This window comes from Salarias fasciatus, assembly GCF_902148845.1.
Source record: "Salarias fasciatus chromosome 7 unlocalized genomic scaffold, fSalaFa1.1 super_scaffold_4, whole genome shotgun sequence".
Lineage (NCBI taxonomy): Eukaryota > Metazoa > Chordata > Actinopteri > Blenniiformes > Blenniidae > Salarias > Salarias fasciatus.
The window spans coordinates 989,047-1,014,114 of NW_021941229.1; the positions used below are offsets into that span (position 1 = coordinate 989,047).

Consider the following 25,068-nt stretch of genomic DNA (forward strand, 5'->3'; position numbering starts at 1 on the left):
CAGCCTCTCTGAGCAGCGCCACGGGTGGCGGCCAGTCAGCATGGTTGTAGACTGATGTTTGTTTCAGTCACTCCTTCACTCTACACTCTGACATTAAATAGGAATTTCAAACAGACTGAACTGATTAGTCGCTCATCCTGCAGGAGCCTGACGCTGGTTTAAAGCAGAGCCACATACAGGCCAGTGTGAGAGAGCGCCACGACGCCCCTAACGTCCAAACGGCAAGCCTTTTCTGTGCCATCACAAAAAAACAATTACCTCCATAAATAACTCCTATCAGCACGAAGGCAGCTTCAGGGAGACCTTCTGCTGAACAATACAGGGAAATGCAGGGGAGTGCTGCTGCATTCTGGGTGTTTTTCCAAGCTCCCCCTCGCAGCATGGCTTTCAGGCTAATGCTAGCTCGCTAGCTGTGATGACCCGTCTTCTCTGAATGACTTCAGGCCTCCAGTCAGAGATTTTTACTCCTGAAGATGTTTCATAGGTTATGCCAAGAATAGCAGGTGTGTGTGTGTGTGTGTGTGTGTGTGTGTGTGTGTGTGTGTGTGTGTGTGTGTGTGTGTGTGTGTGTAATCAGCTGCTGAAGCCTGCTGCTCCCTCTGCTCTCCGGGTTACGTCTGTGTAAACGGGCCGTGAGGTGCATGCTGGGAGTCACACACAGATAGTCCTGGTGTGGACTGACGCTGACGCTGCGGCGGTGTCCCGCAGGGCTCTGGACGGGGGCCGCTGCGTGGCGGCGTGCGCCCGGGGCAGGTACGAGTCGGGCGGCCGCTGCCACCTGTGTGACCACACCTGTGAGTCGTGCGTGGAGGGCGGAGCCGCCAACTGCAGCAGCTGTGACACCGGTGAGGGGAGGGGCCGCGAGCGGGCCGGTGGCGTGGGCGGGGCTTCGCTCAGAGGAGAGGTGTGGTCTGTGCCGCAGATAAGTTTGGCGTGGAGCGGTACCTGCACGGCGGCCGGTGTGTGGACGCCTGCCCCGAGGCCTTCTACCACACGGCGGAGCGGCGCTGCGAGCCGTGCTCGCCGCACTGCCGCCGCTGCTCCGGCACCGCCCGCTGCCTGAGCTGCCACTCCCCGTACTACGTCTCCGACGGGCGCTGCGCCAAGCCGGAGTGTGGGGAAGGTAAGCCGGAGAGCGTCCTGTCCCTGAGGACGGCGACACGACTGACCGTCTGGCTCCTCAGGCGAGGTGGAGGACCCGGAGTACGAGGACTGCATGGCGTGCCAGGAGGGCTGCCGCAAGTGTGCCCTGTGTAAGTCACCAATCAGTGACGCCCAGGGCGGGCCCGGCCCCGCCCCCCACGGCGCCGCACACCGTTCAGACAGTTTTGTCTGCTTTCTACAGATAACCCCCGCCACTGCCCGTCCTGCGTCCCGGGCTTCTACAGGTAGGCCGGTCACTCTGCACTCGCTGTGTGTGTGAGTGTGTGTGTGTGTGTGTGTGTGTGTGTGTGTGTGTGTGTGTGTGTGTGTGTGTGAGTGTGTGTGTACACCAGAAACCCCTGCAGCTCTCCACTGCTGCCTGTGCGGTCAGTTTCCAGGACGCCTGCTACAAGTACTGCCCGGCCAAGACGTACAGCGTGGACGGCCAGATGACCTGCGTCCCGTGTGACGACAACTGCATGAACTGCGACGAGCACGAGTGCTACTGGTGCGAGACGGACCTCTTCCTGTCAGGTACCGCCGCTCCGCCGGCTGAACACAGCCGCTGTAGACAAGCAGCCGCAGAATGATTCTAGGCCAGAGGTCAGAGGTCAGAGTGACCTGCTGCAGGTCCAGCCTCCCTGTGGGGGAGGAGATGTTCTGCTCATGATCAGGAGAGGAGCAGTCACCGTGGCAACAGTCCGACCGCTGCTCTGCCCACAGCGATGTCTGAGTTCTCCAGTGTTCATGTTGACAGTGTTCTCCGGGTTCTCTAGTGGTCATGAACATGACCAAGCATGAGCGGCACTGCTGCGGCAGTGTGTGTGTGTGTGTGTGTGTGTGTGTGTGTGTGTGTGTGTGTGTGTGTGTGTGTGTGTGTGTGTGTGTGTGTGTGTGTGTGTGTGTGTGTGAAGGTCTGTTTGCATTAGCAATGGAGAACAATACACTCTAAACATTGACACTGGAGAACATCTAGTTGGTTTGTTATTAAGATGACGGTCAACTCTAAAACTGCCAAGTCCAGGAAGATCTGGGCTGGAACCAGGACCAGGACCAGGACCAGGAGGATCTGGACTGGGACCAGGAGAATATACTTAGCCGTTTGTATGTGTGTGTGTTTGCCCTCTGAGGGACGGTGGACTTGTCCAGAATGTTTCCTGTGTGTGAACTGGGACTGAAAGGTGTGTGTGTCCTGCTGGCTGTCCAGAGGGACGGTGTGTGTCCGTGTGTCCCGACGGCTTCTTCGCCGATGAAGACACCAACAACTGTGAGGAGTGCCACTCGGACTGCGAGACGTGCGGCGGCCCCGAGGAGACGGCCTGCCTGTCCTGTGAGGACGGGAAGACGCTGGAGGACGGAGCGTGCGTGTCCCTCCTCGACGCCTGTCCCATCAGGACGTTTCGCAGCGGTGAGTCGGACCTGCCCGGACTGAATGTGGGCTCTGAGCGGAGAGGGAGTCTTGGAGGGTCTTTGTTCTGCCCCCCTCCTGAGCCCTGAGCCAGCTCAGAACAGAACCAGCTTGATTCCCTCCTGGAACGAGTTGGACAGACCTTAAAACAGCATACGGTAATTAGTTTGGGGGGAAGACGTCTTAATTATAGGAGCTGAAAACCTCCTGAGAGAAGAGCAGAGGTTAATACCGAGGTTAGGAAGAAGAACGAACCGGCTCTGCAAACCGTCGCACTCCGGCCCCAAACCGACACGACGCCGAGTTACAACGGCTGGCAGTTTGAGCTGCCGGTGAGTTCAGCACTAGTACTCATCTCTGCCGGGGTTTGGGTTTTTCACTCATTGCTGCTGTTGCTGTGACTGGATGTCGATAACCAGGTGGGTCTGCTGCCTTCAGCCCAGCTCTCTCCAGAAGGAAGCAATCCAAATCATCACACTAATGTGAAAAAACACATTTCAAAATGGAATACTTTGATTTGTTTATAGTCTTCAGTCAAAGTCGAGACAACGGTGTTTTATTTCAAGGTTTATTATCAATCCTCATCTCCCCGCTGGCCAGCAGCAAATAACTTTATGTCTTACAGAGTGGAGCAGCTGAAACTCAGGAAAAACAAAGAGCAGAATCCAGAAATTCTGCTTTATTATGAGGGAACCACTTCCATATCCACACGTCTCAGTCGGCTTCCAGGGAAAACGGGGATGAAACATGATTAAAAATACAAATTCAGCAGATGGAGAGAGACAGAGGAGTGGAGCTGGATTCTCTCTGACTCAGCTGGCCTCCTTCCAGTTCATCAGCAGCTCTGCTAAATGTTTGCTTCCTTTGCGATGGTGAAATAAAGCAGGGCCAGACGAAGGCTTTGGCTCCTGATGGTGATAAACCAGGTTACAGAATAAATCTGCACCTGGGAAACCATCCACAGCTCCAGCAGAGCGGCGGATCCAGCTTCTCTCCCTCATCCAGACCAGGGGACCTTCAGGCTCCCTTTAGCTGAAAAAACATCCTGGTGGTTTTATTTTCATTTCAGTGAACTTTCAGGTTCATATGGCGTTCTGAAAATACTGCCTGCTGCCATGGAGACGGCACAAATGCTGAGTAGTGGTGTAGTGTAACGGGATCAGACACCACCTGGGAGCTGGGTGGAGCTGCAGCAGCCTCAGAAAGCTCCAGGACGCCAGCCGGGAGCCTCACTGGAGTGAAGAAGATGTCAAATTCAAACAAAACACGCAGAGCTTAGACCTCCACCAAGCAGCTCAGTTCCTCCACCCTCGGACTTTTTTGGTTTTAAGCAGGAGATGTCAGAAAAGTTCCCACAGGGAGAACCGGCTCTTGGCGGCCAAGCGTTCATCGTGATGTGGCTTTTTGATCCTTGGATGTCGGCTCTTCCTGTCATTGTGAAGCAGAATTCATCAAGCGTTGGATTGTTCTCCACTAATAGGGAACGTGAGCTGGGATCAGACCTCCACCCTAGGGTGTCCTGGTGCCAGGTGGTTTTATGGACCCCCCTGTGCTCGAACACGGTGTTTGTTATGGACAAACTGTGACTGGCACAGAAGTCCAGTAACAAAACACCACTGGGTTCAGATCAGGGAGGCCGTGCGATCCAATCCCCCCCCTTCCAGGTCTCACTGTCGCTGCCCACGTGAGCGTTGAAGTCCCCCAGTAGAACCATGGAGTCCCCAGTCGGAGCGCTGTCCAGCCCCCCTCCCAGGGACTCCAAGAAGGCCGGGTACTCTGCACTGCTGTTCGGCCCGTAAGCCGAGACAACAGTGAGGCACCTGTCCCTGACCTGGAGGACCAGGGACCAGACCCTCTGGTTCACTGGGGAGAACTCCAGCACCTGGCGCTGAGCTGTGGGGCTATCAGCAAACCCACTCCAGCCCGCCGCCTCTCACCGCGGGCAACGCCAGAGCAGTGGAGAGTCCAGCCCTTCTCCAGAGGAGGGTTCCAGAGCCCAGGCTGTGTGTGGAGGTGAGCCCGACTATATCTAGCCGGTACCTCTCAACCTCCCTCACAAGCTCGGGCTCCTTCCCCCCCAACGAGGTGACAGTCCATGTCCCTAGAGCCAGTCTCCGTGTCCGGGGATCGGGTCGCCGGGCAGCCTGCCGTCGGCTGCCACCCAATCCACATTGCACCCGGCAAAAACAACTAAAGACAGTCAAACCACCAAGTCTGATTATGGTGACTGTTGACTGATACCTCTTTTCCACCAAATTGGTTCCCGGGCCGAACCAGGGCCTGGTTCCAACCTGGTTCAAATCCAGGTGGTTTTCCACCGCACTGCGGCCACGGAGGGGGAGGTGGAGGTGGAGGTGGAGCGACGTCATCACGTCATTGCAGAACGTCAGTACACAGGTTTCCGCCAGACCTTTTCAGTCCGGGCGCCCCGCCCCGCCCCGCCCCGCCCCGCCCCACCCCGCCCCGTGCTAAATTCTGCAGCACCTGGACAACAGACAGGAGAAAAAAAAATAATAATAATGGCGTTGCGCTGATTCGAAGCCCCCCCCCCCAGCCAGAGTGTGTTCGGAGATCAGCTGTCGCCGTAACTCCGCCCCCAGGACCGGGCTCAGTCGGTGAGTGGCAGGGGCCTGATCGGGGCCTGATCTGGACCAGGAAGAAACTGGTTCCTGAAAAGCCCCGACTGTTGGGAGCCGGGTCCGGGGCCACGGTTGGTGCGAACAGAAGAACCGGTTCAATTTTGGTGCCGGCCCCGATTTGGCCCGGGAACCGGTTTGGTGGAAAAGAGGCCTGGAAGTCTTTTCAGCGTTGTCATCACGGCTCCCGGCAGCCTGAATGTTCGGTGAAGGTTTGGTGCTGTTGAAGCGTTGCCCTGTGAACGGAGCCTGGAGGATCAGCAGACGTCTCTGATTGGTCCCTGAACCTGGCCCAGATTGTGAACAGTGTTTGGGGGACTGTGGGAGCGGCGCCCCGTGACCCTGACGTTTTGGCTCTTTTGATTGCGTCCCTCGGTGACGGCGCCGGGTCACCGGTCCAGACGACGGGGCGTGTGAGGACTGCCACCCTTCCTGTGAGTCCTGCTCCGGAGAGGAGAAGAACCGCTGCACCCGGTGCGCTCCAGGTGTGTCCTCGTCCTGCCGGAGCTCCGCTCGGCCTGTCCTCGGCTGACGTTTGACCCGTTTCTCCTCAGGGCGCTTTCTGACGGCGCAGCAGACGTGTGTGTCCAAGTGTCCGGCCGGCTTCCTGTCCGGCCGTGCGAGCGGAGTGTGTGAGGCGTGTCCGGCCGGCTGCCTGCAGTGTGTGGACGCCCAGCGCTGCCTGCGCTGCCTGAGCTCCCGCAGGCCGCCGCTCCTCCTGCAGGACGGGCAGTGTGTGCAGGAGTGTGTCAGGTCAGCACACACACACCTCCCGTGTGACAACTGATTCTTCTGTCTGTGGAATTCAGGCCTGTCAGCAAACCCCTGTCCATAACTTCCTCTGAACATCAGGCCAGATGTGTGAGGATCACTCAGAGGTGGGGAGATGTGGGCTGCTCACGGAAAACAAAGCGCTCTGAACATGAACAATAGAGAACACAGAGAACAATACACTCTGAACATGAACACCGAGAACACTGACAGAACACAAGTGTACCGAGGGTAAACACACAAAAGTACCGAATCTGGTTCCATTGAGTCCAGGTCCGGGGATCGGTAGCCGTCCCTCCAGACCTGCAGGGCGGAGCCATGTGGGCCAGGATTCACACCTCTGCATTTTTTTTGTCTAAATAAAATATAAGATATAATTCTGGGTCAAAGTCACTAACAAACTGCAAACAGGTGTTTTCATTAACTGGCAGGTGCACAAAATAAACATGAATTCTCCAGAAAAAGGGTGAAAAAAAAGTTGCTAGAAGGAAAAAAAAACAGCTCAGTGTTTGTTGGGTTTAAAAACCAAACATTTATCGAACTGTCTCACCCTCTGATCACTGCAGACCAAACAGAAGTGTCCAAACTGTGACTGAACCGGCGCCTTCAGAGCCCTCAGGGCTCTGGTCTGGTATGATTATAACAGTGTGATAATGTGTTGTGTGGCAGGAATTCAACCAGCAGGCGCATCGTTGCTCGTCCTTGGTGTCTTGCGAGTCACTTCCCCTCAAAGCTGTGAATCCTCGGTTTGGTAGGATGAGGCCACAACTCAATATCTGGACCAGAGATTTGATGAAATCACTCAGAATATCTTTTTACTGTCGAAAAGGTGTCAAACACACAGTTTGGCTGACATTAGAGATGGATGATCCGTCCCCTTCACCACCTGAGTGGACATCATTTCTCTGAGGTGTTAGTCCAGTTAAGCCCGCCACACACTACAGGATTTTTTCAATCGTCCCCGATTCAGACACCACACACTACAAGACAGCAGAGGACAGATCGCACCCCATCTTCCTCTCCTGATCCTCTAGTGTGTGTGTCGCTCTGGAGCAGAACACACACCAGAAGATTCTTCATCAGAGAATCGGCTCCTCACTCCTCCAAATCTCGCGTCGTCCAGCGTGACTTCGTGCTGTTTCCCTTCATTGCTCCAGTGGATAACTCATTCATTCCCTCAGTTCATTCATTCACATCGGTATCGCTCCTTCAGTGCAGACCCCCCCCCCCCACCCCCCCACCCCCCCCCCCCCCCCCCCCCCCCCCACCCCCAGAGCACAGACTGTCAGCACCTTGACAGAAATTTGAAATGTTCCAGTACAGAAGAGGGAAACATAGTTTCAGATCATTTTATTATAATTTACCCTCCACATTTACTAATAATTCAGCTTATTAGCTCATCTGTTTGTGTGGTGTTTTTTTTTTTTTTTTTTTACTTTTAACTCCCGAGTGCAGCAGTAGAATAAAGTTATTAGCAGTCCATGACAAATAAAAGCTACTTTTTAAAATCACCAAATATCTTAAATCATTCTTTATGTCCACAGATGTGATAGTTTAAATCAGAATAAAAACACGTTGAGCTTTGATGAGGTCAGTTTCATTACAGTCCGCTCTGTGTCTGAAGGCAGGAGTCAGGGGAAAGGTTTTTTTTTCTTTTATTATTATTATTTTTTTCTTCCCCATTCTTCCGTGATGGTTAATAACGGAGATGAATTAAAACATTGGGATTATTGCAGGACTGGCGGAGATGCAGATATTAGATCGGAGTTTGGGTCTGAATGGAGGAAACAGTTCATCCAGGAGCGACAGGATTAACCATCACTTCCTGTACAGCTGAGTTCAGGAGCTCTGGCTTTTCTGTTTCACTGTCATATAGTGAATCTATTTCACAGACATATATTCATCCAGCTCTGACAGCTGTGAGTGGATTTTATTTAAGTAGCAGCTTGGTGAGACGGAGCTGTTCAGCCAATCAGAGAGCTTTATTCCGAGGGCGTGGACAGCTCTGATCGGCGCCTCTCGGAGCTCCACACACTACAGGATTTGCAATCAGAAATATTAAACATGTTCATTATCTACGATCTCCCCTTCCGACGCCTCCTGAGAGGCTTCGACCGGAAAAAATCTCTCGGAACACACCGCACACTACACGAAGATCGGACCCGAACTCTTTGCATACTCCCGACAGTCGGACCCTGTCGGCTTCGATCGGGAGGAGAAGATCGGGGCAAAATTCGGCCCGATCATCCTGTAGTGTGTGGAGGCCTTTAGGGGTTAAATGTGTATGGCAGTTAGAGCTCCTCACAAAGTGCCCTTTTCCTGGGTCGATTCAGAAAACGACCGCCTAAAGGACTGTGGGCTCCTCGGTGCTCTGGAAGCATGCCAGAAACAACCATCAAAATCAGTCCCTGAATGCAGCACTGCATCCGGCCTGCAGCTGCAGGAGAGTCCCGAGAGGAGGGGAGGGCTCCGTCCAGGAGATATGAACATATCAGGAGCAACAATCCAGCAGGAAGAACTGGAATCTACCGAATGTTCCAGTCTTCTGTGATCATTTCTTTCAACATGCAGTGAAGCTTTTCAGCGAGGACTGATTCAAAGAAACTAGTCCTCAGTAGTCATCAGATCTAATGTTATGGGATCCATCAAATGGAAGATGTTTGTATTGAAGAGGCATGCTTCTTCTTCTAAACAGACGACTTCATTTACCAGACGTTTTCCTGCAGCTGCTCGATGGAACTGTTTCTTCTTGCACCTGTAGCTGTGAAGAGCGTTTGGACAGAGAAAGGACTACAGCACTCTGTAGTTTAGTTTTGTTGGTTGCTGTCTGTGTTAACCCTCAGAATGCAGAACTGTAAACCAGCAGCAGCAGATGAAGTGTGAGTGTGTGTTCACACTGCTACATGTCACCGTTGGCTGATGACCGTAGATTCTCTGCTAACCGTCCATATCTGTCCTCGCTCTACCAGCTGTCCGTCCACAGACTTCAGCTCTTCAGTGGGTTTCTCCTACTGGGTGTTGGCATGAATATCCCGTTCACCATGTCACTGTTGTGCTGAAATCTCTGGCTTTGTCGACAGTACTGTAGTGAAATGCTGGGACGACAGTATGTGGATTTTGATGACAGAGGTGTGGTTTGATATTTGGAATAAGGTCTGGATTCTGAATGACACTGATGTGGAACTATTCTCATGTTTGTGTCAATAATGAAGCTTCTTCATTCATCTGTGTTCTTCTGTCTCTTACTGAAACCCTCTTTTGTTATCCGTCCAGCACACAGCTGTAGCAGAGAACTCAAAATACGCTCAGCGATGGAGCAGACATACTGAAAACTACACCACTGTAACTTCCATCTGCTTATATAGAAATAAACACATTGTAGTGTTTATTCCAACAATCAGTTCTTTTGCAGCAAGAACAGTGTAGAATCCAGAATGAGGGGAGGAACACCCTGAGCTACTGAGTTTTATTAGACTTGTCAGTATGAAGTCAGTCAGACCAGTCCAGTCCACAAAGATACCGATGTGCCTGAAATGAAGACAATAAGTTCAACCAAAACTATTTTTCAAAATCTGCGAAGTGGCTGTGTAAATAACCAAGTCTGGGTGAAGGATCGTTTTAACATCTGGAACTGAATCTCTGAAAAGCCCTTTGGGACGCCGATTCACTGTGAACATCTGAAGCTTCCTGAAATAATCCTCCTCATCAGTTGACTTGATCAGACTCGTCACAGCTGAACCGTGTGAACTGGAATCCCTGACTTGAGCCAGTCGCAGCTCTTTTAAACCTTTATGTACCACAGTCTGTTACGAGACGGCTTGTTCCTGGATTACATTTGTAGACTTGTTCAGGAAGAGCTATTGATAAGGCAGCTGATTGCATCGGCTGAATAAAAACTTATTATTCTTATTCTTCTTATAGCTCAAAATCTGGCCTATCATGCCATATAAGCATGTTTTTTTTATTATTATTATTATTAGATATAAAATAACCTTTCATACAAAAATAATAGCCTCAAATAATAATGTGAACTTGATGGAAAAGTCTGCTCCATGAGAGGAGCAGATCTCCAGTCTCACACATGAAATAACCTTGTGGAAGACTTTATTCTGTTTCCCCACAGCTGTTTGCTTGTAAAAGTAAGAATACAGTAACTAGAAAACTCTGTGTTTGATTGGATTTTCAGTTTTCCAGGAAAATTTCCTTTAAAAACGAGGATGGACTTTGTAAATCACCAGTTGGATTTTCTCAATACAGCAACAAGATGTTCTTAAATGAGTTAACTGGCTGAAACCACTTTACTTTACTTCTGTAGGCGTAAAGGGAGACTTTGCTTGTTCCTTTGCTCGTCTACAACAAGACGATGGTTGCGAGGAATGAATGGATGAATGTTTGAAAACAGAAATGGTAGAAAAGAGGAGTGAGTAAATATGTTCATTACAGACATGAACACTGGTCATTCCGGTGTTCTGTTCACGTTCTGTCAGCTTTCCAGACACGGTCATCCACTGCATCGAAGACGTCGGACGTTTATCTGCTGATTGATGTTTTCAGATGAACAATGAGAAAACTCTCCAGCTGGTAACTTACTGGTAATTAGTTTCTGAACCAATGAGCAGGCACGCACACACACACACACACACACACACACACACACACACACACACACACACACAGAGTCTACACGCAGGAGTTGTTATCCATGCTACCTAACGTAAAAGGCTCTGATGAAGATACAGGAAGTCCTCAGTCCCGCATCACAGCCTGGACTGAGGCCCAAACCAGAACCGCATCGTCTGGAACTGTCCGCGGTGCTGAAAGTCGGTGCAGGTAAACAGTAATGCAGCCTCCTGCTCCTCAGCGATGAGAAACTTCACTCATTTATTAATGAAAAGCTGGTATTAATGACACTGTTTTATCAGACAAATATAGTTGGAGTTAATAGTTAAATCAAAAGTTTCACAAGCAATACACACCAGGAAAGAAGCAATCATAATCATGAAAAGGCTCAATTAAAACCAAATCACGGACCAGATCCACAATTGAGAAGCATTCTGACTCATCCTTTAACCCACAGGAGCCCATTCGGCTTTCTTTAACGATAGTCAGTGGTTGGTCTGCCTCTCACGCTCCCTCTCTCCCGCTGGTAGCAGTGTGTTTAATGAACTGCTCCATGGTTTCTTCCGGTTCCTACTCCTCCACAGTGAGGGTTCAGTGTGGCATCGTGGTCCAGCCTTGCTTGGCCTGCTGTGGACCACAGGCTGGCTTTCAGGCCTGTCAGGCCGGGCAGGTTTCTCAGGTTTGGAGACCAGTGTTCTCAGATCTCCTGATCCCTTGGAGGCTGTTCGGGCTCGTCTCGGCTCCGCTGTGGCCGTGCTCGTGCCACCACGCCGTGTGAGTCTGCTCTCTTCAGAATCATCCTGCTGAAACTCCATGATGTTCTTTCAGTCTTTCAATGAAGGATGATGCTGAGCCCACAACCTGGAAGCCCTGGTGCGGGTCAGGTCTTCTGGTGTCTGAAAGCCGTGCACTGCCGCTGTCTGCTGTCTCTGACCCCGCGGTGGAAGACCGGGTCGGGTCGGTCGATATTTTTGGTGTTTTTATCATTTGTTGGTAAAATCAAACACGAAGTTATTTTATCAGCAAGCTGCTGTTTTGGTGGTTTATCTGGCGTGACGGTGCAGTGCAGTGATAGGTAGTGGGGAAGAGTGGTCTGATCGGCGCTCCGGCCCTGAAGCACTCAGGGAGTCGGCGCCCATAGATAGCAGCAAAAACCGTCAGGTGTGGAAGAGTCTCTGCTCTGAAAAGAGTCTGCTGAAAGTAGGCATGGGCCGGTTCCCGGTTCTAAGGTATACCACGGTATGAAAAAGTCAAGGTTTCAAAACCACTAAAACTTTCCGTCATACCGTTCCTGCGGTATGAGCGTCTTTTTTTTAATGTGACGTCGAATCAGGGAGAAAGTAGAGGTCCCTCACGCGAAAGAAGTCTGGTAAAAAAAGAATACAACAAAACAATACAGAGAAAACAGTAAACAGTGCTGTAAAGCATGCAAAAGCATGGCCACTCCTCAATCAGTCGGAAGGTTGCAGGTTCCATTTCTAAAGTTTCTTTGAGTGAGACACTGAACCACTTTGCTTAAGTCCTGCTCAGGTGGGAAAAATGCTATATAAGTCAAATGAATTCACCATTTCCATTTTTAACATGATTAAAAAATGGTCACCAAACCTTCCCAAGAGGAAAAACATTTTTGGATTTCTGAGCAGAAAACTGACCACCATCTTTTTATAGGCTTTCTTTTGGATGTTTACTAAGGTGACTCCTTTTTTTTTTTTACTTATATTTTATTGAACATTTTGAGGAAACACAGCAAATACAAAACAAAAAAAGGGAGAAAGGAATGGAAAAAAAAGGAAAATGGACACTAGGAGTAACAAAGATACAATGGACATTTTGACAATGTCCTCATTCATTGTCCAAATTGTGTAAATGAGTCCCATCTTTTCCAATATTTATCCCCTGTGTGTCGTTGAAGGTCATGCGCTCCATTGCTTGTATGTGACTGACAGTTTGTATCAGAAGGGTCATCGAAGGAGTGTCTCCAACAGCACAACTTTTTGAAAACAACTTTCAAGATGGAGTTGTTTGACAGCGCATGTTTCCACCTGGGCGCCGCTTCAGGTCGGTGCCCCTCTGGCTCTTCCCGCTGCACAGCAGAGCGGTGGGCGGAGCGACGTTTGGCTCCGCCCCCCACAACTCAGCACAGTCAGTAAGTTAGCAAGCTGACTTCAACTATCCATCCAGAGGAAACATCGTTTTCACTTGAAATGCTGTCGTTCAAGGCTGCAGGTCCTCACCTCTTTCAGAGTTTCATATTGAAGAGGCTAATCTCCAGCCTGATGCCATTTCAGGAGGGTTGATGGAAGTGAGAACCATAAATTTACCAAGTACCAAATTTACAGTGTGTGTGCCTTCAGCTGTTGCCATGGACCCTGGTACCGTCGTAGAGGAGTTGCTGAATGCAGGCTGCATTTTCTCCTTCAGTCCATCAGAGTCTGGATGAGAGACGAGGAGTTTTTTGGAGACCTTTAGTGTTTACTTGGACTCTTGACTAAAGACTTGACCAAGTCTCACCCCAAACAGAAACCCAGAATGCTGCAGAAGTTTTAAATTTTCCCGTGAAAGTTCCTCCGTCTCCAGATGACCTCTCCGACTCAGACTGTGAGGAATTTCATTCCATTCCATTTTCTTTTTACGGCCGTCACTTAAACTCTAATTGACTGGATAACTGATGAGCTGCTGCCGGCGGGCGGCGCAGCAAAATGTCAGTCCACTTGTTTATCCCAGCGGCATTTCTGCCAGCCTGCTTAATATGTCTCACATGTAGGACAAAAAATTACTAATTGAAAATCTTTTCACGTAGAACAAGAAAAAGTAATCAATGAATGAAGCAGCAGGTCTGTCAGTGTCGTTTCACACCAGGAGCTGAAAGCCATTCTGCAGCCCGATGGAGGCTGACAAGAAGTGTGTGTGTGTGTGTGTGTGTGTGTGTGTGTGTGTGTGTGTCCAGGGGTTACCCTGCAGGCGCAGTGTGTCGGAGCTGTGCGCCCGGCTGCTCGTCTTGTGAGGGGAACGCCACACACTGCCTGGGCTGCGACCCGCCGCTGCTGCTGCACGGCCACCGCTGCGTGGAGGCGTGTCCTCCGGCGCACGCCGCCGGCGACGGGGCCTGCCGGCGCTGCCCGGCAGCCTGCCAGGACTGCGACCCGCTGGGAGAGTGCACAGGTACCCAGCTGACACATGACCGGTCTTAGATTCCAATAAAGAAATGGAGCTTCAGCAGTATTCTTTCCACGGACTGTTCATAAGACAGACGTAGCATCTGGGGGGGGGGGGGGGGGGGGGGGGGGGGGGCAAATGACCTGAGATCTAAGGTAATATGAATACCACACAGAGTACATTAAAGGCGCTATCCGCGATTTCACATTGATCAGCGTGTTTTGGATATCTGGTAAACAGCGAGGCACCCGACGGGTAAAGCTGGCGCTGTGGCCCAGAGTGGAGAGAATCTACAAACAGCAAGAAATACTCAAAGTTTGGGATTACTTCCAACTTCCAAAGCCAGAGGTGTAATCTGACTGACTGATGGCTGAATGCTGGGTGGAACGTTCCGCTTTAAAAACAGAGTAGAGCTGCAGCGCCGGCAGTAACTCACAGCTCTAAGTATGAGGTTTAAACGGGGCTTTATTTGATAAGTCGTCTGTTCTGGGGACCAGCAGCTTCCGGGTCGCCTCTCTGCCTGTTCCGGTCCGGTCGCTGAAGCGAGCTCTCGCGTCTCCGCTCAGGTCCGAGGTGGATAAAGGGTTTGTCTTGCAGGATGTGAGGAGTTCCACTTCCTCCTCGACGGTGTGTGTCTGCCGGACTGTCCCGAGAGCTTCTACCCAGACGGCCAGCCAGGCCGCTGCGCCCGCTGCCACCCCGACTGCTCGCTGTGCGACGGGCCCGACGCCGACGGCTGCCAGGCCTGCAGCGACCCGGAGGCCGAGCTGCACCGGGGGGCGTGTCTGCCGGCATGCCCCGCCCACTCCTACAGGGACGCCGTGACAGGAGACTGCAGAGGTACAACATCCACCAGCATCCACCAGCATCCATCAGCATCCATCCGCCATCCATCAACATCCACCACCATCCATCAGCATCCACCAGCATCCATCAGCATCCACCAGCATCCACCACCATCCATCAGCATCCACCTACATCCACCACCATCCACCACCATCCACCACCATCCATCAGCATCCATCAGCATCCACCACCATCCATCAGCATCCACCACCATCCACCCACATCCATCAGCATCCATCCACATCCATCAACATCCATCACCATCCATCAACATCCACCACCATCCATCAGCATCCATCAGCATCCATCCACATCCATCAACATCCACCACCATCCACCACCATCCACCCACATCCATCAGCATCCATCCACATCCATCAACATCCACCACCATCCACCCACATCCATCAGCATCCACCACCATCCACCCACATCCATCAGCATCCATCCACATCCATCAACATCCACCACCATCCACCCACATCCATCAGCATCCATCCACATCCATCAACATCCACCACCATCCACCACCATCCACCCACATCCATCAGCATCCATCACCATCCATCAACATCCACCACCATCCATCAGCATCCATCAGCATCCATCCACATCCATCAGCATCCACCAGCATCCATCAGCATCCACCACCATCCACCCACATCCATCAGCATCCATCCACATCCATCAACATCCACCACCATCCACCACCATCCACCCACATCCATCAGCATCCATCCACATCCATCAACATCCACCACCATCCACCCACATCCATCAGCATCCATCACCATCCATCAACATCCACCACCATCCATCAGCATCCATCAGCATCCATCCACATCCATCAACATCCACCACCATCCACCACCATCCACCCACATCCATCAGCTTCCATCCACATCCATCAACATCCACCACCATCCACCCACATCCTTCAGCATCCACCACAATCCACCCACATCCATCAGCATCCATCCACATCCATCAACATCCACCACCATCCACCCACATCCATCAGCATCCACCACCATCCACCCACATCCATCAGCATCCATCACCATCCATCAACATCCACCACCATCCATCAGCATCCATCAGCATCAACCACCATCCATCAGCATCCACCACCATCCACCCACATCCATCAGCATCCACCACCATCCATCAGCATCCACCTACATCCACCAGCATCCATCAGCATCCATCAGCATCCATCAGCATCCACCACCATCCATCAGCATCCACCTACATCCACCACCATCCATCAGCATCCACCACCATCCACCCACATCCATCAGCATCCATCCACATCCATCAACATCCACCACCATCCACCACCATCCACCCACATCCATCAGCATCCATCACCATCCATCAACATCCACCACCATCCATCAGCATCCACCACCATCCATCAGCATCCACCCACATCCATCAGCATCCACCAGCATCCATCCACATCCATCAGCATCCACCACCATCCATCAGCATCCATCAGCATCCACCAGCATCCATCAGCATCCACCCACATCCATCAGCATCCATCCACATCCATCAACATCCACCACCATCCATCAGCATCCACCACCATCCACCACCATCCATCCACATCCATCAACATCCACCACCATCCATCAGCATCCATCAGCATCCACCACCATCCACCCACATCCATCAGCATCCACCACCATCCACCCACATCCACCACCATCCACCCACATCCATCAGCATCCACCGCCATCCATCAGCATCCACCTACATCCACCACCATCCATCAGCATCCACCACCATCCACCCACATCCATCAGCATCCATCCACATCCATCAACATCCACCACCATCCATCAGCATCCACCACCATCCATCAGCATCCACCACCATCCACCCACATCCATCAGCATCCACCACCATCCACCCACATCCATCACCATCCATCCACATCCATCAACATCCACCACCATCCACCACCATCCACCCACATCCATCAGCATCCATCACCATCCATCAACATCCACCACCATCCATCAGCATCCATCAGCATCCACCGCCATCCATCAGCATCCACCTACATCCACCACCATCCATCAGCATCCACCACCATCCATCAGCATCCACCACCATCCACCACCATCCATCAGCATCCACCACCATCCACCACCATCCATCAGCATCCACCACCATCCATCAGCATCCACCTACATCCACCACCATCCATCAGCATCCATCCACATCCATCAACATCCATCAGCATCCATCAGCATCCATCAGCATCCATCAGCATCCACCCACATCCATCAGCATCCACCAGCATCCATCCACATCCATCAGCATCCACCACCATCCATCAGCATCCATCAGCATCCACCAGCATCCATCAGCATCCACCCACATCCATCAGCATCCATCCACATCCATCAACATCCACCACCATCCATCAGCATCCACCACCATCCACCACCATCCATCCACATCCATCGACATCCACCACCATCCATCAGCATCCATCAGCATCCACCACCATCCACCCACATCCATCAGCATCCACCACCATCCACCCACATCCACCACCATCCACCCACATCCATCAGCATCCACCGCCATCCATCAGCATCCACCTACATCCACCACCATCCATCAGCATCCACCACCATCCACCCACATCCATCAGCATCCATCCACATCCATCAACATCCACCACCATCCATCAGCATCCACCACCATCCATCAGCATCCACCACCATCCACCCACATCCATCAGCATCCACCACCATCCACCCACATCCATCACCATCCATCCACATCCATCAACATCCACCACCATCCACCACCATCCACCCACATCCATCAGCATCCATCACCATCCATCAACATCCACCACCATCCATCAGCATCCATCAGCATCCACCGCCATCCATCAGCATCCACCTACATCCACCACCATCCATCAGCATCCACCACCATCCACCCACATCCATCAGCATCCACCACCATCCACCCACATCCATCAGCATCCACCACCATCCATCAGCATCCACCACCATCCACCCACATCCATCAGCATCCATCCACATCCATCAACATCCATCACCATCCATCAACATCCACCACCATCCATCAGCATCCATCAGCATCCATCCACATCCATCAACATCCACCACCATCCACCACCATCCACCCACATCCATCAGCATCAATCCACATCCATCAACATCCACCACCATCCACCCACATCCATCAGCATCCACCACCATCCACCCACATCCATCAGCATCCATCCACATCCATCAACATCCACCACCATCCACCCACATCCATCAGCATCCACCACCATCCACCCACATCCATCAGCATCCATCCACATCCATCAACATCCACCACCATCCACCACCATCCACCCACATCCATCAGCATCCATCACCATCCATCAACATCCACCACCATCCATCAGCATCCATCAGCATCCATCCACATCCATCAGCATCCACCAGCATCCATCAGCATCCACCACCATCCACCCACATCCATCAGCATCCATCCACATCCATCAACATCCACCACCATCCACCACCATCCACCCACATCCATCAGCATCCATCCACATCCATCAACATCCACCACCATCCACCCACATCCATCAGCATCCATCACCATCCATCAACATCCACCACCATCCATCAGCATCCATCAGCATCCATCCACATCCATCAACATCCACCACCATCCACCACCATCCACCCACATCCATCAGCTTCCATCCACATCCATCAACATCCACCACCATCCACCCACATCCTTCAGCATCCACCACAATCCACCCACATCCATCAGCATCCATCCACATCCATCAACATCCACCACCATCCACCCACATCCATCAGCATCCACCACCATCCACCCACATCCATCAGCATCCATCACCATCCATCAACATCCACCACCATCCATCAGCATCCATCAGCATCAACCACCATCCATCAGCATCCACCACCATCCACCCACATCCATCAGCATCCACCACCATCCATCAGCATCCACCTACATCCACCAGCATCCATCAGCATCCATCAGCATCCACCACCATCCATCAGCATCCACCACCATCCACCCACATCCATCAGCATCCATCCACATCCATCAACATCCACCACCATCCACCACCATCCACCCACATCCATCAGCATCCATCACCATCCATCAACATCCACCACCATCCATCAGCATCCACCACCATCCATCAGCATCCACCCACATCCATCAGCATCCACCAGCATCCATCCACATCCATCAGCATCCACCACCATCCATCAGCATCCATCAGCATCCACCAGCATCCATCAGCATCCACCACCATCCACCACCATCCACCCACATCCATCAGCAACCATCACCATCCATCAACATCCACCACCATCCATCAGCATCCACCACCATCCATCAGCATCCATCAGCATCCATCCACATCCATCAACATCCACCACCATCCACCACCATCCACCCACATCCATCAGCATCCATCCACATCCATCAACATCCACCACCATCCACCCACATCCATCAGCATCCACCACCATCCACCCACATCCATCAGCATCCACCACCATCCACCCACATCCATCAGCATCCATCCACATCCATCAACATCAACCACCATCCACCCACATCCATCAGCATCCACCACCATCCACCCACATCCATCAGCATCCATCCACATCCATCAACATCCACCACCATCCACCACCATCCACCCACATCCATCAGCATCCATCACCATCCATCAACATCCACCACCATCCATCAGCATCCATCAGCATCCATCCACATCCATCAGCATCCACCAGCATCCATCAGCATCCACCACCATCCACCCACATCCATCAGCATCCATCCACATCCATCAACATCCACCACCATCCACCACCATCCACCCACATCCATCAGCATCCATCCACATCCATCAACATCCACCACCATCCACCCACATCCATCAGCATCCATCACCATCCATCAACATCCACCACCATCCATCAGCATCCATCAGCATCCATCCACATCCATCAACATCCACCACCATCCACCACCATCCACCCACATCCATCAGCTTCCATCCACATCCATCAACATCCACCACCATCCACCCACATCCTTCAGCATCCACCACAATCCACCCACATCCATCAGCATCCATCCACATCCATCAACATCCACCACCATCCACCCACATCCATCAGCATCCACCACCATCCACCCACATCCATCAGCATCCATCACCATCCATCAACATCCACCACCATCCATCAGCATCCATCAGCATCAACCACCATCCATCAGCATCCACCACCATCCACCCACATCCATCAGCATCCACCACCATCCATCAGCATCCACCTACATCCACCAGCATCCATCAGCATCCATCAGCATCCACCACCATCCATCAGCATCCACCTACATCCACCAGCATCCATCAGCATCCATCAGCATCCACCACCATCCATCAGCATCCACCACCATCCACCCACATCCATCAGCATCCATCCACATCCATCAACATCCACCACCATCCACCACCATCCACCCACATCCATCAGCATCCATCACCATCCATCAACATCCACCACCATCCATCAGCATCCACCACCATCCATCAGCATCCACCCACATCCATCAGCATCCACCAGCATCCATCCACATCCATCAGCATCCACCACCATCCATCAGCATCCATCAGCATCCACCAGCATCCATCAGCATCCACCCACATCCATCAGCATCCATCCACATCCATCAACATCCACCACCATCCATCAGCATCCACCACCATCCACCACCATCCATCCACATCCATCAACATCCACCACCATCCATCAGCATCCATCAGCATCCACCACCATCCACCCACATCCATCAGCATCCACCACCATCCACCCACATCCACCACCATCCACCCACATCCATCAGCATCCACCGCCATCCATCAGCATCCACCTACATCCACCACCATCCATCAGCATCCACCACCATCCACCCACATCCATCAGCATCCATCCACATCCATCAACATCCACCACCATCCATCAGCATCCACCACCATCCATCAGCATCCACCACCATCCACCCACATCCATCAGCATCCACCACCATCCACCCACATCCATCACCATCCATCCACATCCATCAACATCCACCACCATCCACCACCATCCACCCACATCCATCAGCATCCATCACCATCCATCAACATCCACCACCATCCATCAGCATCCATCAGCATCCACCGCCATCCATCAGCATCCACCTACATCCACCACCATCCATCAGCATCCACCACCATCCACCCACATCCATCAGCATCCACCACCATCCACCCACATCCATCAGCATCCACCACCATCCACCCACATCCATCAGCATCCATCCACATCCATCAACATCCACCACCATCCACCACCATTCACCCACATCCATCAGCATCCATCACCATCCATCAACATCCACCACCATCCATCAGCATCCATCAGCATCAACCACCATCCATCAGCATCCACCACCATCCACCCACATCCATCAGCATCCACCGCCATCCATCAGCATCCACCTACATCCACCACCATCCATCAGCATCCACCACCATCCACCCACATCCATCAGCATCCATCCACATCCATCAACATCCACCACCATCCATCAGCATCCACCACCATCCATCAGCATCCACCACCATCCACCCACATCCATCAGCATCCACCACCATCCACCCACATCCATCACCATCCATCCACATCCATCAACATCCACCACCATCCACCACCATCCATCAGCATCCACCACCATCCATCAGCATCCACCACCATCCACCCACATCCATCAGCATCCACCACCATCCACCCACATCCATCAGCATCCATCACCATCCATCAACATCCACCACCATCCATCAGCATCCATCAGCATCCACCGCCATCCATCAGCATCCACCTACATCCACCACCATCCATCAGCATCCACCACCATCCATCAGCATCCACCTACATCCACCACCATCCATCAGCATCCACCACCATCCATCAGCATCCACCTACATCCACCACCATCCACCCACATCCATCAGCATCCATCACCATCCATCAACATCCACCACCATCCATCAGCATCCATCAGCATCAACCACCATCCATCAGCATCCACCACCATCCACCCACATCCATCAGCATCCACCACCATCCATCAGCATCCACCTACATCCACCACCATCCATCAGCATCCATCAGCATCCATCAGCATCCACCACCATCCATCAGCATCCACCACCATCCACCCACATCCATCAGCATCCACCACCATCCACCCACATCCATCAGCATCCATCCACATCCATCAACATCCACCACCATCCACCACCATCCACCCACATCCATCAGCATCCATCACCATCCATCAACATCCACCACCATCCATCAGCATCCATCAGCATCCACCACCATCCACCCACATCCATCAGCATTCCACCACCATCCACCCACATCCATCAGCATCCATCCACATCCATCAACATCCACCACCATCCACCACCATCCACCCACATCCATCAGCAACCATCACCATCCATCAACATCCACCATCATCCATCAGCATCCACCACCATCCACCACCATCCATCAGCATCCACCACCATCCATCAGCATCCACCACCATCCACCCACATCCATCAGCATCCACCACCATCCACCCACATCCATCACCATCCATCCACATCCATCAACATCCACCACCATCCACCACCATCCACCCACATCCATCAGCATCCATCACCATCCATCAACATCCACCACCATCCATCAGCATCCATCAGCATCCACCGCCATCCATCAGCATCCACCTACATCCACCACCATCCATCAGCATCCACCACCATCCACCCACATCCATCAGCATCCACCACCATCCACCCACATCCATCAGCATCCACCACCATCCACCCACATCCATCAGCATCCATCCACATCCATCAACATCCACCACCATCCACCACCATTCACCCACATCCATCAGCATCCATCACCATCCATCAACATCCACCACCATCCATCAGCATCCATCAGCATCAACCACCATCCATCAGCATCCACCACCATCCACCCACATCCATCAGCATCCACCACCATCCATCAGCATCCACCTACATCCACCACCATCCATCAGCATCCATCAGCATCCATCAGCATCCACCACCATCCATCAGCTTCCACCACCATCCACCCACATCCATCAGCATCCACCACCATCCACCCACATCCATCAGCATCCATCCACATCCATCAACATCCACCACCATCCACCACCATCCACCCACATCCATCAGCATCCATCACCATCCATCAACATCCACCACCATCCATCAGCATCCATCAGCATCCACCACCATCCACCCACATCCATCAGCATTCCACCACCATCCACCCACATCCATCAGCATCCATCCACATCCATCAACATCCACCACCATCCACCACCATCCACCCACATCCATCAGCAACCATCACCATCCATCAACATCCACCACCATCCATCAGCATCCACCACCATCCATCAGCATCCATCAGCATCCATCCACATCCATCAACATCCACCACCATCCACCACCATCCACCCACATCCATCAGCATCCATCCACATCCATCAACATCCACCACCATCCACCCACATCCATCAGCATCCACCACCATCCACCCACATCCATCAGCATCCATCCACATCCATCAACATCCACCACCATCCACCCACATCCATCAGCATCCACCACCATCCACCCACATCCATCAGCATCCATCCACATCCATCAACATCCATCAGCGTCCACCAACATCCGTCAGCATCCGTCATCATCTGCCTCCACCCATCAGCCTCCGCCACACGGCACACAGATGGAGCTTGCAGAGTTCGGGGTTTTCCTCCACAGACTTGCTGCACTAATTGGAGCTGTTCCTGCTCCTGCAGCCAGTCTTCAGAGGAAGGTTGTAGCCGTTTATTCAGCGGAGGATGTTATCGTGTGTTTGAACACACACTCAGAAGCAGTGTGTTTGTCCTGTAGAGTGCCCTTCCTGCGTCTCCTCCGCCTCAGCGTGTTTCCTGACTCAGACTGAAATAGCTACGCTTTTCAGACGCTTAACAGGCAGCTGTCAAACCCTGCAAACAGCACGGCGGTGCCAGACTCGGTTCCCTGGAGAGAGCCGCTCCGCTCCAGTTTTGTTTTTCAAACACAGAAGTCGGTGTGTTTCTCTCTGGATCAAGTGTTGCAGGCGAAGCTCGTCTCATTGTTGCTGCTTTCAGCAGCTGCCAGCGGAGGAGGCGTTAAAAACAGGCACGGCGCTCTTCAGCGGGAAAGATTTCACTGATAGCACGAAGAAAACTCAACAGCTGAAAACAGTTTTGCTTCTCACAACATACTGGTAGAAATATCCTGAATGAGCTGAGAGCGAACAGGAAGAGGCTGGAGGAGGCCCGAGGACGCCGGTCTCCGTTGTTCCCAGCTCTGAGAGACTAACTGGAGTCTGTCGCTGTGCCCAAGGCTCCGTTCACACCTCAGCGCCTCCAGGAAGAAACACTGCTTCTGCATTTTCCTTTCAGAACAGTTTCATGTTTTCATATCAACATTTTGAATTGACGTCTGTTTACATGGAGACATCAGAATCTGAAGATGGTGTAGCTAGCATTAAAGCCGTTCCCCATTTCTTTTACGTGTTTAGAGTGTGTTGATCTCGGTTCTTGTTACGGGTCCCAGCGTATTGTGACCGCAGTAACAAAAGCTTGTGGACAGGAAAAGTGTTTTCTGACCTTTCTGTTCAGTAGCCATCTTTCTCTTCAGGATGTGGTGGCTCCATCACACTTGGTATGAACATTGACCTTTGGGGCTGGTAAGACGCTGTTGGTCTGTTTGTCACTCATTGTTGAGGTATGGCGCTTTGCCCAAGGGCCCACTTGGTTATGTTCCTGGCTCTGACTGGGGATTGAACCCATGACTTTCCAAGCCAGCGCTGTAACCCAGTGAGCTCGACAGTCACATAGACAGACACTGAACAGGCACAGCGGAACTACCATCAGTCCAAGTCCAGAGTCCTGAGGCGGGAGGCCTCAGGACTCTGGTAGATCCTGCAGAACCCTCCAGCTCCAGGACTCTGGTAGATCCTGCAGAACCCTCCAGCTCCAGGACTCTGGTAGATCCTGCAGAACCCTCCAGCTCCAGGACTCTGGTAGATCCTGCAGAACCCTCCAGCTCCAGGACTCTGGTAGATCCTGCAGAACCCTCCAGCTCCAGGACTCTGGTAGATCCTGCAGAACCCTCCAGCTCCCAGGACTCTGGTAGATCCTGCAAAACCCTCCAGCTCCAGGACTCTGGTAGATCCTGCAAAACCCTCCAGCTCCAGGACTCTGGTAGATCCTGCAGAACCCTCCAGCTCCCAGGACTCTGGTAGATCCTGCAGAACCCTC

General features: G+C 52.1%; 1 protein-coding gene across 1 annotated transcript in view; it reads left to right on the forward strand.

The window, feature by feature from the left end:
* The window catches only part of pcsk5a (proprotein convertase subtilisin/kexin type 5a), a 58,114-nt gene that overhangs the window by 20,788 nt on the left and 12,258 nt on the right, over nucleotides 1–25,068 (forward strand). The window contains exons 22-31 of the mRNA XM_030085552.1: nucleotides 709–845; nucleotides 923–1,123; nucleotides 1,185–1,253; nucleotides 1,346–1,388; nucleotides 1,535–1,677; nucleotides 2,351–2,551; nucleotides 5,589–5,672; nucleotides 5,742–5,940; nucleotides 13,526–13,740; nucleotides 14,332–14,574. Of these exons, the coding sequence (XP_029941412.1) occupies nucleotides 709–845; nucleotides 923–1,123; nucleotides 1,185–1,253; nucleotides 1,346–1,388; nucleotides 1,535–1,677; nucleotides 2,351–2,551; nucleotides 5,589–5,672; nucleotides 5,742–5,940; nucleotides 13,526–13,740; nucleotides 14,332–14,574 (1,535 nt within the window). The remainder of the gene's footprint in view (nucleotides 1–708; nucleotides 846–922; nucleotides 1,124–1,184; nucleotides 1,254–1,345; nucleotides 1,389–1,534; nucleotides 1,678–2,350; nucleotides 2,552–5,588; nucleotides 5,673–5,741; nucleotides 5,941–13,525; nucleotides 13,741–14,331; nucleotides 14,575–25,068) is intronic.